Source organism: Bufo gargarizans, chromosome 10 (assembly GCF_014858855.1).
Source record: "Bufo gargarizans isolate SCDJY-AF-19 chromosome 10, ASM1485885v1, whole genome shotgun sequence".
Classification (NCBI taxonomy): Eukaryota; Metazoa; Chordata; class Amphibia; order Anura; family Bufonidae; genus Bufo; species Bufo gargarizans.
Window position 1 is genome coordinate 68,152,442 of NC_058089.1, and position 17,008 is coordinate 68,169,449.

Consider the following 17,008-nt stretch of genomic DNA (forward strand, 5'->3'; position numbering starts at 1 on the left):
CCTCCTATTTAGGCCACTTTATTTTGGTGATTTTTCTTATCTTTGTGGAGGCTCCAATTCTGGTTTTGGCTCACAATCACTGACCAAAATACTGATGTGTGAATGAGGCTTTAGGGTAGGTTCACAGGAGAATTTTCAACAATGAAAAAACCTGATGTGGAATCTGCAATATGTATATTGGAGTGTGAAGGGGGATTTATCTTGGTAGATTTAGTATTCTGTAATCTATTACAGCTCCACATGATGGTAACCAAATCTAGTTTCTACTATTACGAACTAGGAGACACCTTCCAACACAAGTTATCCAGAATACACCAAACCACCTCCTCTACACATAAGAGCTAATGAAGACCGCAGCCTCCAGAACACACACATTACATAAAAACATGTACTGAAAGGGACATGACCACATGAAAAGTCTGAAAATTGTAGCAGCTTGCAAACAGATTTTCAAGGTTCTGAAAGAATTAAATGCAAAAAAGGTGTGAATAGCCATTAGGATTTATTTTTTTTTTTTTTACACTGCAAAATGTGTTGCAACTATACTGCCCACAAGCAGGGGCAGATGGGCCATTGACCCTACCTTAAGACTTCCCAATTAGTCAATGTTCGGTGGGCCAACAGACTCAGGATGGCGATATCATCCTCTGAATGGTGATATTGTGCTGCACTGTGGTATTTGGCTCTGCTGGGACAGCAAATTGTGCTGCACTTCTATGGTATTGCTGGACCGGCCTTTGTGTCCTCGCTCCAAGTACTTGAGCTGACCATGCCAATTTGTGTTACTCCCACCTTCTGTCATTTGTGCCCACCTACAACATAGGGCGACATTTTTTTTCAAGGGCCAAAATAAGATTCCCAGTCTGGCCCTGCTCATAAGTGACAAAGAGAAAGGAACAGGTATATTTACAAAGAAATCAGACAAAATAATCCTACATTATTTATTAGCTGTACAGTAGTACATTCGCATTGGAAAACCCCTATTTTTTTGCCCATCACAATATTTTAACAATGAAACAATGTTGGCCTCTTAAAATGAAAATATCACAGGACAGAAGGTTATAAAATGAAGAAAATCCACAAGAACGGACTTTACAAAATCTAAACTGAAAGTTGTTGAAAAAGAGAACATTTAGGGAAAATTAAATTACAGGCAAACGGAATGGAGTTTCACTTAATATGAGTGTGTGTGTGTATATGTGTATATAATTGTATATATATATATATATATATATATATATATATATATATATATATATATATATAGTGTCAATATGTTTTATGCATAATTTAATTTATGGTCATGGACAGTATGGAGATCGGAGGGGAAAAAAAACAGCCAACATGTAGCTTTTGGTTCAAGATTTGCAAATTTTATCATCCAAGGACATTTATGTATATTCATTCTTCCCAAGTCAGCAATTAAAATGACTGACTACATCTTGCCACAGTTATTGAAATTTCTTAATAGAAAAAGATTAAATGTAAAAAAGTTATTTACAGAATCAAGTGTTGCACAACAAAGCCATATTCTGAAAAAGAAAATCAAATACATTTAAGCATGCTATATATACTAATGATGGACATCCATGTGTAGCAATCAGTTGTACTTCTGGGAATAATCTGTTTTATGCCATAATTTTTACAATAAAAATGTAGGCCTCATCAGGATTCAATTTTCACTAATGCAAATAAAACAATTTACACAAAAGTAATAGCTGATTTTATAGCCAGTCCATCTGCATTTGACATTTATCTTTTTACATATGCCTAATACCATTTAAAAAAATGAAAGAATTTGCTAAAAGAACAAGTTAATCCGTTTTTAAATTGGGTAAGACCCTTGCTTGAGATCTCAATGCCAAAACGTAAAAATAAGCAACTAAGAAAGTAGTCACTTTTCTTTTAGTGAAATCTCTAAAATGCCACCAACACTACGTACAACTTCTAGGCGTCCATGACTTCACTTTTTTTTTTATATACTGAAGACCACATCCTTAGACAGACAAAGTGTATTACCACCTTTCCGCCTAACCGGTTCAGTAAAAGTCCTTAAAATTTACTGAAAGCTAAATTAACAAAAAGAGAAACAAAAATAAAACATTTCCCATAAAATAGAAATGAGCCATTTAAACACAGCCCCTGCCAGTTCAATCAGAAGCCAAAAGATCCTTTATTCATCACCGGTCCATCAGGCTAAATATCATCTCTGGAGTACTGAGATCTCCATTTGGTGCTTCAATTGTAGGAACAGTTGGTGGAGCATCTATTACTACTTCTGCTTCCATGTCAGTTTCTTTCTTCACTTGTACTATGATGTTTTCAATTTCTCCTGTACTTTGATCCTCCACTTGAATAACTGTAGCAGCTGGGGGGGAAAAAAAAGTATTAGCATTATCTGATAGTCTGAAAAGAATCTTAGGTTTTTAACGGTGCTCAGATACAGCATACAAGTACCGGATTGCTTGCAGTCAATTATCCTTCCTAATTTTCTGTGTTACCTATATTCCATATTTCACCATTATATAAAAATAAAGACAAAAAATCCCTGAAATCTCTCTCCGACCACTGAGCCTTATAATAGGCTGACCTGTTCTAGACAGAGGACGCAGATCATCCACCCCATACAGGTCACAGCACATATACAAAGATTTCCCACATAAGTCAATAGGGCACATTACTCAACTTTACCAGTTTTCTGCCTACAAAAATTCTAACTTTATGCAAATGGGATGCTTTTTATAACAAGTTCAAGGCAATTTCACACCTTTGATTAAAATAAAACGATAGAAACATACTTTGTTTCAGCTGATTAGTCTTTCCGGGTGGCCTTCCTCTGCGTTTCTTAGCAGGAGGGGATAGTGAAGTTAGTGACTGTTCTGCTTCATGATCTATTATTTCAACTGGAAGTTCATCTTCCTCCTCTTCGTCATCTTCATCATCCAAGTCTGGATCTGCATTATCCTCTAAAAATTGTAATACAAAATCAAACCTTCAGCACCAAGAAGCTTATAAGTGAAAATTAAAGAGTTCCAAAGGAGTGTACACATTTCTCAGCTCAGAATATATTAAATGGAAAAAAGTACAGCGGCACTCACCATCAAACTTGAATTGATGTTTATTTCATAGTTACAAAAAGGTGGAGCAGTACACAGGTGTATGAATCGGCAACAGCTGTTTTGCGCTAACTCGTGCTTTGTCAAGGCTTGACAAAGCGCAAAACAGCTGTTGCCGATTCATACACCTGTGTACTGCTCCATGTCCACCACCTTTTTGGTAACTATGAAATAAACTGCAATTCAAGATTGATGGTGAGTGCCGCGGTACTTTTATCTATTCTTGGAGACCATAATATGGACTATATCACCAGCAGATCACCACCGTGAAGCTTTTGAGTCAGTGCGATGAAGTGATTTATGTGATCATACAGACACGTGTGGCAGTGCCAGCTGTGATATTTCTTATATCTCACATAATATAGTAAAGTTGAGATCAGTATTGTTGAGCAAACTTGCAATTTCGGCGTTCAGGTTATCTAAGAATTCCATCACCACGGACCATAGCGGAATTCTGACGGTATGCACCACGGACGCCTATAAGAGGCATTCCATCATAATAGAAGTCTATGCTGGCCATTATATAGGCTTCCTTGGTGCATGCTTTCATAGAATTCAGTTATGGTCTGTGGTAACAGAACCCATTACAGAATTCTTAGATAACCGGAACTTGGAAATCGCAAGTTTGCTGAACACTAAAGATCACCAGAACAAAAAGGTGGGTAGCCAAGAGCTGAATGTACCCACCCAACTGGCTTTTAAGGTCTCCTAGAAATGCCAAGGAGAACAATATGGAGAGCTAACCACACCACTGCAGAGAGGGACAAAATGATAAAAGATTTGCAAAACTACAGAGATCTTTGATGATTCAAGCTATCTACAAAATCTAAAATTCTCTTTTCCTAAACTGTATATTCTTACCACTATCAGTGGACCCTTCCTTTTTGGAGCGCATCTTTCTCTTGCGTCCACGTTTTACTTTCTTATGTATTGCCTCAGCTTCCCCACCATTTTCGCCATCTGTACCATCAGGGCCAGTGCAATTATCTGCATGCCTTGACATTGTATTCTGAAGCGAGAAGCAAGAGCACAAATGTGATCACAGAGATAACATAGGAGCGAAATTGAGTTCATACAAGTATTAAAAAAGCATTGCAGGTACAGACTAAGCAATAAAAGGAACCTGCCATGAAAATGCAATCCCAAATATGTGCACAGTCTTATAGAACTAGAAATGTATTGATTCATCAATGTGACAGCTACCGCGAATTGTTGGCTTCATGGTCTAATGCTGTACAATCTAGTATCGCCACTGAGGACACTGACTTGCTGTAGCAGTAATAGTCTGAATGTATGCCACAGCATTTGTGCATGAGGAGAGGGGGGGGGGGGGGGGGGGGGTCTTCTGGTCTCTAAATATTTATGAACTATATGCAGAATAGGTCATCAATATATCAGGGGGTTTTGACACTGAGCGCTCCTACCGACTGATACAAGTAATCAGCTGCAGGTACCAGAAAAATGCAGAGGAGAGGGCGCAATGGATGAGAGATGGAGATATCTATATCTATCCCCTTTACAAAGACTAGAAACCTTTGCATGAAATGGTGCCACTTGTCCTCTCATGATGCATTTTCACCATAAAAGCAGGTGAACAGTTCATAAACTGCGGTTTCAGAAATAGCACGCTCGTCCAGAAAAAAGTTATTAGATCAACCACCTGTTAATCATTACCGCAACAAGGGATGAGTGTGCAAGATGGCCTATTTGCACACCTTACATACCCATCATGCTGGCTCATGACGCGCCTTCTTTCATGAGCTACGTGCGGCTGAGGTCAAAAGTAGGAAGTGCCAATAATAAAGTGACCCAACTAAGTATTTTTCAACATATTTAGGCTGCAAAAGTGCCAGAAATACAATACATTAATATTCCCCTTTTAAGCTCCATACCCACCATGAACTGCTTGGAGCCACCACTAGTGGGGGTTCAGTACATATGAATTTATAGAGCTACACAGGGGGCTAAGGGCTAAAATTAAAGGGGTTATTCCATGACCAACAAAAAATTCTAGTATACAATATCTTTCTAACAAAGGTAGAACCAGCCCTGTGCCCCACATTCATTGCTCTCCTAGAGTTATATCAAGCCGAGAGAGCTCAAGGGGAGTGTCTTTTCTGCTTCAGCTCAGGGGGCGTGTCCAGGCTCTCCCTATCACAGCTCAGGAGGCAGATAAAGGACGACGCTGAGGATGTGCGGCAGGACAAAGAAATAAGACAGCAGGTGGCGCTATACAGATACATTTTATTGAATAACTATGGCTACTTTTTTAATTGCATGGAATTCTTAAAGTATTTAGATGCTGTTTTGAACTATAGAATATTTTTCATGAGACAATCCCTTTAACTCAGAACCTAGCGGTGCAACTCCAGCATGAGAGCGTCAGACTTGCGACGCTAGGCTCCGCCCCCCGCACGCTGGCCGCCCGGATCGCATGCTTGCTGTTTGCTGACCCTGCCATGTGAGACGCCGACCCTGCTTGGTGAGTTGCCGATATACTGAAGTTCGGGGATTCTCCTGTCCTGTCGCTGCCTCTGCCCTGCTTTTTAGCTTGTTGGCGCCCAGATATGCCTGATATTGTGGTCAGCGATGTTACCTGTCTGCCACTGGGGTGGCGAGTTGTTGGCTTGCTGGGGCTGATGGGAGTGGAGTGGTGGTAAGGCGTCCAGATGCTATGAGGGACCGGTGCAGTCGGCAGCGAGCAGGAGGTATCGGTACACCTTGGAAGAAAGAGGTTCCAGTGTTCTTTTTTTTATGGGACTTGTTGAGAGGTTATTCTCACTGTTGCTTGGCAATTATGCTGGCGATTTTATCATAATAAAATTAAATTTGAGTGTCTGGTATATGAGGCTGATGATCATGGCAGGTACCTCTTTCTATATTGTAATATAGAAGGGGTTAAAATGGTAATTGCAAATATATATATTCCTCCACCATATAAGCCAGATGTTTTGTATCAACTGTATAGATTTATGTTGAACAGACAGGAATCCATAATGATTGCGATAGGAGACTATAATGCAGTAATGGATCCACTCAGGGATAGAACGTCTAGCAGAGGGGGAAGAACACAAAAAGTAGATTTTTATAAACTAGCCCATGAATTTAATTGAATTGATGTTTGGCGCTTCCAGAACCCGGATGAAATCATGTATTCCTGTTATTCTAAAACACATCAAACTTTGTCTAGAATAGATATGGTCCTGGGAAATAAAAGTTTAATGTCTTACAACAGGATTAAAATAAAGTATTTGCCCATGGCCCTATCAGACCACAATGCGGTGGTAATGGAACTAGATCTGAATAAAAAGAAGAAGGCTTTACCACCGTTTAAGTTCAACCCCCATTGGTTACCAATGATTCCAGATAAAGAAAGTATAATGGAAGAATTAAAACATTTTTTTAGGGAGAATAATCATTCCATAAGTAGGCTAATTTTTTGGGACACTGCTAAAGCATATTTAAGAGGATTGCTTTTAAAAAAAAAAAGTGAATTACTGGAAATATAACTACTAGGGAAAGGGGGACTGTATTGGAAAAAAAAAAATTTCAAGAAGCAGGAACAACATGTATAAGATACCCTACTGATTATAATAAGAAAATATGGGAGGAAGAACAGGAAAAGTTAAAGGTATATCAAATGGAGAGAAGTACGAAATAATTACTTTTTCAAGGGATTCGGTTAGCCTCAGAGGGAGAAAAAGTTGGTAATATTTTGGCAAATATAGTAAGAAATTAAAGAGAAATGCTTGATAGGGGAGATTAAAGACAAAATGGGTGAAATAATTAATACACCTGAAGGAGTTAAAGAAGTGTTCCTGGAATATTTCCAGGAGGTATACAAGTCCAAGGTACAATACTCAAAACAAGAACTAGATTTATACTTAGACCAGATTCCCCTTAGGGAGATATCCCAGGCCCAAAAAGAATTTTTAGAAAAAGAAAACTCAATGGCGGAAATAAATAAGGTTTTGGGGCAGGTAAAATCTGAAAAGGCACCAGGATGCGATGGGCTTCCTTTTGAAATATCTAAAACTTTCTCCCAGGTGTTAGTACCCGAATTAAAAACATTGGATGAGGCTTAAAAAAATGAATATAAAAAAATAAAAAAAAATCGGGGATCTACCAGATTCCATGAAAGAGGCAATTATTACACTAATTCCAAAAAAGGGCAAAGAACAATTAGACCCTGGATCATATAGGCCAATATCACTTTTAAACACGGATGTTAAAATTTCGGCAAAAGTTTTGGACGATAGGCTATCAAAAGGTGGTTAAAGGTGTAATAAATGAAGATCAAACAGGTTTTATACCTGGTAGAACGATATATTCAAATATAAGAAGGTCATTTTTAAATATTGAAGCCAATAGATCAGAAGTGGGAGAGAAAGCGGTACTATCATTGGATGCCCAAAAGGCATTCGACTGTATTGAATGGGAATATTTATGGACAGTATTAAAAAGGGTCTGTATAGGGGAAGGATTTATAAGGTGGATACAGTTAATATATCACAATCCTCGGACTAGAGTGATGGTGGACGGGAGCTTGTCCCTGCCCCTTGCCCTATACCGGGGCACTAGGCAGGGATGCCCTCTCTCTCCACTATTATTCGCTATTGCGATTGAACCTTTGGCATGCATAATAAGAAATGACAGGGAGAGTAAAGGTTTTCACTATGAGGGCGGGGAGGAAAAATTGTTAATGTATGCGGATGACATTTTGTTATTTACGCACAATATTGGGGATCAGTTTAATAGAGTTATAGATATAATAGATAGGTTTGGTTGTTTTTCTGGATTAAATATCAATTGGGGGAAATCACATGTTGATGTTGGGAGATTCACAACCCCAGAGGGATTTAAAGGTGCAGGTGCTTGGAAAACAAGAAAACTTTAAATATTTAGGGATACAAATTTCTGGAAATATAGAAGAATATGAAAAATTAAATGTACTCCCTTTAAAAACTTGGGGCCAAAATACATGTTTGGCGAAGATTACCAGTTTCAATACAGGGTCGTGTAAATTTAATAAAAATGGTTTTCCTCCCTAAAATACTGTATGTTCTTCAAAATGCCCCAGTCAGGCTGCCGTAGGGTACTTTTAGACTACTCTACAGTTTAATGGGAGATTTTCTTTGGAAAGGTACGATTCCCAGAATAAAGAGAGATACTCCAGTTAGCAGTTCCGAATTGTTTTTTTTTATTTTTTTATTATATAATTACACAATATGGCCACATAAAAGGTAGTTTAGATGGTTTAGTGGGTAGGCAGGTAGTAAATAGATTGGGGTGGAAAGAAGAATGGAATTATTTAGAGGTGTTGGAATCAGGTACACTGGGGAGAAATAGTATCGGAAATAGAGTCTTAAACTTATTGGAATACATATGGGTGGAAATTAAAAAAATATTAGAGATTAAAGGGTTTTTGCACTATACACCTATTTGGAAAAATATTAACCTTAAGGAACTGCAAGGGATTAAGATTTATATGGACAGGGAAAAAAATGGGAGGAAAAACTTAAACCAGATATTTGAACAGGGTAAACTAAAAGACTTCAACACAATGGTTAGAGAGTTTGGTATACCGCAAAAGGATATACAGGGAGTGCAGAATTATTAGGCAAGTTGTATTTTTGAGGATTAATTTTATTATTGAACAACCATGTTCTCAATGAACCCAAAAAACTCATTAATATCAAAGCTGAATATTTTTGGAAGTAGTTTTTAGTTTTAGCTATTTTAGGGGGATATCTGTGTGTGCAGGTGACTATTACTGTACATAATTATTAGGCAACTTAAAAAACAATAACAGGTCCTTCTCAAAAAATTAGCATATTGTGATAAAGTTCATTATTTTCTGTAATGTACTGATAAACATTAGACTTTCATATATTTTAGATTCATTACACACAACTGAAGTAGTTCAAGCCTTTTATTGTTTTAATATTGATGATTTTGGCATACAGCTCATGAAAACCCAAATTTCCCATCTCAAAAAATTAGCATATTTCATCCGACCAATAAAAGAAAAGTGTTTTTAATACAAAAAAAGTCAACCTTCAAATAATTATGTTCAGTTATGCACTCAATACTTGGTCGGGAATCCTTTTGCAGAAATGACTGCTTCAATGCGACGTGGCATGGAGGCAATCGGCCTGTGGCACTGCTGAGGTGTTATGGAGGCCAGGATGCTTCGATAGCGGCCTTAAGCTCATCTAGAGTGTTGGGTCTTGAGTCTCTCAACTTTCTCTTCCCAATATCCCACAGATTCTCTATGGGGTTCAGGTCAGGAGAGTTGGCAGGCCAATTGAGCACAGTAATACCATGGTCAGTAAAACCATTTACCAGTGGTTTTGGCACTGTGAGCAGGTGCCAGGTCGTGCTGAAAAATGAAATCTTCATCTCCATAAAGCTTTTCAGCAGATGGAAGCATGAAGTGCTCCAAAATCTTCTGATAGCTAGCTGCATTGACCCTGCCCTTGATAAAACACAGTGGACCAACACCAGCAGCTGACATGGCACCCCAGACCATCACTGACTGTGGGTACTTGACACTGGACTTCAGGCATTTTGGCATTTCCCTCTCCCCAGTCTTCCTCCAGACTCTGGCACCTTGATTTCCGAATGACATGCAACAGTCCAGTGCTGCTTCTCTGTAGCCCAGGTCAGGCGCTTCTGCCGCTGTTTCTGGGGAATGCGGCACCTGTAGCCCATTTCCTGCACACGCCTGTACACGGTGGCTCTGGATGTTTCTACTCCAGACTCAGTCCACTGCTTCCGCAGGTCCCCCAAGGTCTGGAATCGGTCCTTCTCCACAATCTTCCTCATGGTCCGGTCACCTCTTCTCGTTGTGCAGCGTTTTCTGCCACACTTTTTCCTTCCCACAGACTTCCCACTGAGGTGCCTTGATACAGCACTCTGGGAACAGCCTATTCGTTCAGAAATTTCTTTCTGCGTCTTACCCTCTTGCTTGAGGGTGTCAATGATGGCCTTTTGGACAGCAGTCAGGTCGGCAGTCTTACCCATGATTGCCGTTTTCAGTAATGAACCAGGCTGGGAGTTTTTAAAAGCCTCAGGAATCTTTTGCAGGTGTTTAGAGTTAGTTGATTCAGATGATTAGGTTAATAGCTCGTTTAGAGAACCTTTTCATGATATGCTAATTTTTTTAGATAGGAATTTTGGGTTTTCATGAGCTGTATGCCAAAATCATCAATATTAAAACAATAAAAGGCTTGAACTACTTCAGTTTGTGTGCAATGAATCTAAAATATATGAAAGTCTAATGTTTATCAGTACATTACAGAAAATAATGAACTTTATCACAATATGCTAATTTTTTAAGGACCTGTATATACCCATTTCAATTATTTATTTTTACCAGTGAAACCAATATAACATCTCAACATTCACAAATATACATTTCTGACATTCAAAAACAAAAAATCAGTGACCAATATAGCCACCTTTCTTTGCAAGGACACTCAAAAGCCTGCCATCCATGGATTCCGTCAGTGTTTTGATCTGTTCACCATCAACATTGCGTGCAGCAGCAACCAAAGCCTCCCAGACACTGTTCAGAGAGGTGTACTGTTTTCCCTCCTTGTAAATCTCACATTTGATGATGGACCACAGGTTCTCAATGGGGTTCAGATCAGGTGAACAAGGAGGCCATGTCATTAGATTTTCTTATTTTATACCCTTTCTTGCCAGCCACGTTGTGGGGTACTTGGTCGCGTGTGATGGAGCATTGTCCTGCATGAAAATCATGTTTTTCTTACCTTGCAGACTTCTTCCTGTACCACTGCTTGAAGAAGGAGTCTTCCAGAAACTGGCAGTAGGACTGGGAGTTGAGCTTGACTCCATCCTCAACCCAAAAAGGCCCCACAAGCTCATCTTTGATGATACCAGCCCAAACCAGTACTCCACCTCCACCTTGCTGGCGTCTGAGTCGGACTGGAGCTCTCTGCCCTTTACCAATCCAGCCATGTGGCCCATCAAGACTCACTCTCATTTCATCAGTCCATAAAACCTTAGAAAAATCAGTCTTGAGATACTTCTTGGCCAAGTCTTGACGTTTCAGCTTGTGTGTCTTGTTCAGTGGTGGTCGTCTTTCAGCCTTTCTTACCTTGGCCATGTCTCTGAGTATTGCACACCTTGTGCTTTTGGGCACTCCAGTGATGTTGCAGCTCTGAAATATGGCCAAACTGGTGGCAAGTGGCATCTTGGCAGCTGCACGCTTGACTTTTCTCAGTTCATGGGCAGTTATTTTGCGCCTTGGTTTTTCCACACGCTTCTTGCGACCCTGTTGACTATTTTGAATGAAACGCTTGATTGTTCGATGATCACGCTTCAGAAGCTTTGCAATTTTAAGAGTGCTGCATCCCTCTGCAAGATATCGCACTATTTTTGACTTTTCTGAGCCTGTCAAGTCCGTCTTTTGACCCATTTTGCCAAAGGAAATAATTATGCACACCTGATATAGGGTGTTGGTCATTAGACCACACCCCTTCTCATTACAGAGATGCACATCACCTAATATGCTTAATTGGTAGTAGGCTTTCGAGCCTATACAGCTTGGAGTAAGACAACATGCATAAAGAGGATGATGTGGTCAAAATACTAATTTGCCTAATAATTCTGCACGTAGTGTATATATAAATATTTCCAACTTAGGAATGCATTGTGGACAGTTATGCAAGAGGATAAATATAAGATGGAAAGATCTGAATTATTGCACAAATTTACCAACGTGGGTGAAAGAGGAGGAATAACGGCAAAAAGATACAAGATATTGATGGAGGGAAAAAAGAAACGGGTTACAATACTTGCTCAAAAAAGGAAAATGAACTTCAATTCTTTACAGAAGAAAAATGGAACGATGCTTTAAAAAATTATTCTGGAGTCTCAAACAGGGGTTCACATAAGATCTCACAATTTTTAGTAGTTCATAGGCTGCATCGATCCCCACGGATATTGAAAAGAATGGGTGTTAGAGTTTCGGATGATTGTACAAAATGTGGGGGAGAGAATGCTGATTTAATACATTGTTTCTGGAAATGCCCAAGACTGCCCAGATACTGGACAGAAATAACAGATACTGTATACCTAATTTTGAAGGTTCAAATATCAGAAGATCCCGTGACTATTTTGGGGGCAACCAAACATTTGAGCCTAAATAGAGATACACGAATGGTCTCGAGTAAAGTGCTATTTCAAGCTAGACTCCTAATACTTAAGAAATGGGTAGGGGCTGACCCTCCAACAGTTCGGCAGTGGAGAAAAGCAGTTGATGACCTGATTAAAGAAGAACGAGTGATGGAGGGCCATAGTAGAAAAGTAAAAAGTGTTGATGAAATATGGAAGAAGTGGTTACTTTAGGGCTGGATAGATTGAGGATTTTTTTTTTTCCCCCTTGCTGTTTATTACACATCCCCCTCTCCCTCCCCATAAGGGTGGTAGGAGAGTGGGTAAATGGGGATTGAAAATATTTGTCTATGTATAGAAAAAAATTGTATGTTTTTGATAGATTAAAAATGTAACCCTTTTCTTATTGATGATGAAATTTCAGATGATGGAAAAAGAGAAAAAAAATAATAATCACAACCTAGCACTGAAAGTAGGATGCCACCTGAAAGTGATGGTGCAGACAGTTCTGAAGTCCTCACCACCGCAGTGCTGTACTATTAGGTCTTTTTGCATTAACAACCTATTTGAAGCAACGTAACAGTACAAAATAGGAAAGAGCAGCTTTTGCTTTTTTCTATGAAAAACAGTTTATTCCAACATCTTACCCTTCGCGTAAAGGTTTTTCCACACTTTGAACACACAAATGCAGCAGGAACAAAGCTAGGATCATGATATCTCTTGAAATGCATGTCCAGAAGCTGCTTCTGACGGAACGTTTTGTCGCAATGGCTGCATGCATATGGTTTCTCTCCAGTATGGGTACGTTTGTGCATTATCATGTGACGTTCCTGAATAAAACAAATAATGTAGTCAAACTTCCACAAATAAAAAAAACATTATACACACCTTCTCTCTCTAATCTCTATCCACACACACAAAGTTTAAACAAAAAACACTTAAAAGTGAACAAGACCACACCTCCTGATGAGCATTGTAATATGAGCACCGCGCAGGGCAAAGGCATTTTTAGGAGATCCGGTGACTTACCAGGCTCTCCATAGTGACCGCTAGGTGGAAGCTTCCGCCCAGCAGTGAACCGGGTGACATCATTGGTACTAATGGGCAGGCTGTAAAACGGCTAGGGCAGCGCTAAAGCTAGCCCATCAGAGTTGTGACATCACCAGGAACACTGCTGGGCAGAAGCACTTGCCCTGCATGATACAGCGCAGGGCTAGGGAAAGCATCGGAGGGGTGAAGATAGGGATATGTCTGGGTTCAGCTCTGAATCCAGACAACCCCTTTAACATTAAGAAAATGTCAATATACTTTACCAAAAGGTAACTTACCTGTCTGCAAGCATATTCACACTGGTCACATTTGAATCTTTTTTCATTCTTGTGAGACTTCTGGTGCTGTATGAGGGCATAACGCTCATGGAAGACCGTATCACAGTAGCGGCACTTCTTGCCTTGCTCAATGAAGGAATGCTGCTTCCGTAAATGCACACCTTGATCAAGAATAAAATGAAAAAATTGCATGTTAAACCCGAAAAATGTGAAGGAAAAAAAAAAGTCCATAAATGGCGGATCGTGTTTTTTCTAATGCATTTTTTCATTGTGATCAAAATCCTGATCAGGATTCAAATGTAATCAGTTTTTTTTCTGGAATACGGCGGGCAGTTCCGGTGTCGGAATTGAATGCCGGATTTAAACAATGCTAGTGTAAAAGTAGCCCAAGTTTTTTTTTTTGTTTTTTTTACAGTTTACAAGTCATAAGTGTGAATATACCTTTGCCACATTAAAATTTTAACAGTTTTGGCTGTAAGGCAAAGTTAATTATTCGATGTCGCTCGTGACTTCGTTGAATAACTTTGGTACTAGATTTTTAAATTGGAAAACCAGTTTAAAAAACTTAGAACCGAACTCGGCTTCGGTTTTAACTGATACCTCGGAAATCACTACTTGATTTCAAGAATGTGAAGTGTCAGAATGATACTACAGGATTTCAGCGTTTATTTCTTTTAATGCATTCACAGTGGATTAGAAGTTTACATAAAAGTGGCTAGGACTTGGTATGGTCTTTAACCCCTTCAGGACCCTCCCATTTTTCACCTTAAGGACCAAACTTTTTTTTATCTGGACCAATCTGACGTGTCACTTTATGCCGTGATAACTTTAAAACGCTTTTACTTATCCAAGCCATTCTGAGATTGATTTCTCGTTACATCATGACTCATGGTAATGAGTCAAAATATTTCATTTTTATTTATAAAAAAAAAAATACCCAAAAGTTTGAAAAGTGCAATTTTCAAAACATCAACTTCTCTGCTTTCATAACAGATAGCGATACCTTCTAAAATAATTACTTTACATGTCCCATATGTCTACTTCATGTTTGGATCTTTCGTAAATGACATTTTCTTTTTTTGGGATGTTCGAAGGCAATTTAGAAGCAAATCTGGAAGTTTTTCAGAAAATTTCCAAAACCCACTTTAACCGCCTCCAGACCGCCTAACGCAGGATCGCGTTCCGGAGGCGGCCGACTCAGGCACCTTTACGCGCCGGCGCGTCATCTCGCGAGACTACGATCATAGCCAGCCCGCGAAGTTAGAGGACAAGTTCGTCAGCCTGCCAGCCAATGATCGTCGCTGGCAGGCTGATTCATTTTATTGAAAATAATCAGAAGCCACATACCACCTGATATTTAAAAATATAAGGTGTTAAATGGCTTCTGTGCTCGTCCTTTTCGTCGGTTGGTTCCAGCAGAGGAGCACAGTTCAGAGTGAGTACACACCAACAGTACACTTAGCCCCAGATCACCCCAATTAACCCCTGTCAATCACCTAGTAAAAGGGAAAAAAAAAAAAAAAGTGATCAGTGAAAACTCACTTTTTTTTCACTAGTATTGACGGTTAGGTTTAGCATAGTTTAGGCCCCTTTGTTAGGCAGTTAGCGCCCAGCCCACCGCAGTCACTGATTCGCGTATCGCTAATCAGCATTGGTACTTTTATAGTATCTGTAAGTGATCAGAACGGATCACAGATATATAATAGTATTAGTGTCACCTTAGCTCGGCCTCCACCCAAAACGCAGTGTTTGCCTGATCAGGCCTGATTGGTTGCCGACATGTGCGTTTACTGACGCCCGCCCCGCCGCAGTGACAAAAAAATTATTTTATGTCATCACTGCACAATCACTTCACAAGCGCTGCGGCGATATAAAAAAATAAATAAATCAGTTTTGATATTTTTTTTATCAATCGCAGCGGCTTCCGGTACTTCGCTAGCCTCCCATTTGTTAGACAGACTTGCTTTTTTTTCTTGGGTAGTTTTAGGGAATACCCCCTAAATTTAGTTGACCAAATGGCAAAAAAGGGGTATACAGGTCAGAATATGAACCTGTAGAAAGCCGTGGCAGTCTGACCCAAAGTTCGGACGAGGAGGTTGAGGTCCCCGATACCACCAGGCGTACCCGGCCCCGTGTTGCTAGACCACAGGTTGCGCAGGATTCGCTTCAAGAGCAGCAGAGTGGGGCTGGCGCTGTCGGACTACACGGTGAGGCATACACCAGCAGCGCAACCCATCCTGGACCTAGTACCAGCACTGCCGTACAACATGAAGTGGCGTGCACCAGAAGGGCAGTTGAAGCTGGTACGGTGGCACGTGCAGTAGTTCCTTCGTCACAGCCACTGCACAGACAGGCCCGTAGAGCCCCTGAGGTGCTGGCAAACCCTGATTGGCAGCTCCCCCAACTTCAGCCGCACCAGTAGTTCCCCCTTTTACCGCCCAGTCTGGAGTTTGGGTTGAGACAGCTCAGATCGGTTCGGCACTGGGATTTTATGAGCTGTTCTTGACTGCGGAGCTCTTGGACTCAAATTATAGCCGCCAACCCGGGAAGCTTGCCGTCTTTCCGGTGGAAACCCGTCCAAGTTCCCGAATAAAAAAAAAAAATCTGGGCCTTCGCCTCAACATGGACCTAAAGCATAAATTGCGGTCATATTGGTCCACGAACCCAATTCATCACATGCCCATGTTCTCTGCTGCTATGTCCAGGGCACGATTTGAGTCCATCCTGCGTTTCCTGCACTTTAGTGACAACAGCACCTCTCGTCCCGGAGGCCACCCAGCTTTTTACCAGCTCCACAAAACTTGGCCCTCATAGTCCCTTATACATTTTACCAGGCGCCTTGGCTTCAAACAATACATCCCAAACAAGCGCACCCAGTATGGGGTCAAATTGTATAAGCTCTGTGAAAGGGCCACAGGCTATACGCACAAATTTAGTGTCTATGAGAGTAAAGATCATACCCTGGAGCCGATCGGTTGCCCTGACTACCTGGGGAGCAGTGGGAAGACAGTCTTGGACTTAGTGTCACCCTTATTTGGCAAGGGGTACCATCTTTATGTGGACAATTTCTACACAAGTGTGCCCCTCTTCAGGCATTTGTTCCTAGAACAGATTGGCTGCTGTGGCACCGCGCGACCTAGTTGCCGGGGCTTCCCCCAACGGCTCGTTACCACCCGTCTTGCAAGGGGGGGGGGGGGGGGGGGGGGGGGGGAAGAGAGGGCTGCCTTGTGTAACGAAGAACTGCTCACGGTGAAATAGAGAGACAAGCGTGACGTTTACATGCTCTCCTCCATTCACGCAGACACGACAATACAAATAGAACGAGCTACCAGTGTCCTTGAAAAGCCCCTCTCGGTCCACGACTATAATTTGCTCATGGGAGGGGTGGACTTCAATGACCAGATGTTGGCGCCTTATTTA

General features: G+C 40.6%; 1 protein-coding gene across 2 annotated transcripts in view; it reads right to left on the minus strand.

The window, feature by feature from the left end:
- Positions 1-927: 927 nt before the first annotated feature.
- Positions 928-17,008, minus strand: part of CTCF (CCCTC-binding factor) — a 55,881-nt gene continuing 39,800 nt past the window's right edge. For both annotated transcript variants that reach the window (XM_044269692.1, XM_044269693.1), the window contains exons 7-11: positions 13,589-13,749; positions 12,908-13,090; positions 3,978-4,125; positions 2,799-2,966; positions 928-2,368 (exon numbers count right to left, since the gene is read on the minus strand). In XM_044269692.1, the coding sequence (XP_044125627.1) occupies positions 2,181-2,368; positions 2,799-2,966; positions 3,978-4,125; positions 12,908-13,090; positions 13,589-13,749 (848 nt within the window). In that variant the 3' untranslated portion in view covers positions 928-2,180. The remainder of the gene's footprint in view (positions 2,369-2,798; positions 2,967-3,977; positions 4,126-12,907; positions 13,091-13,588; positions 13,750-17,008) is intronic.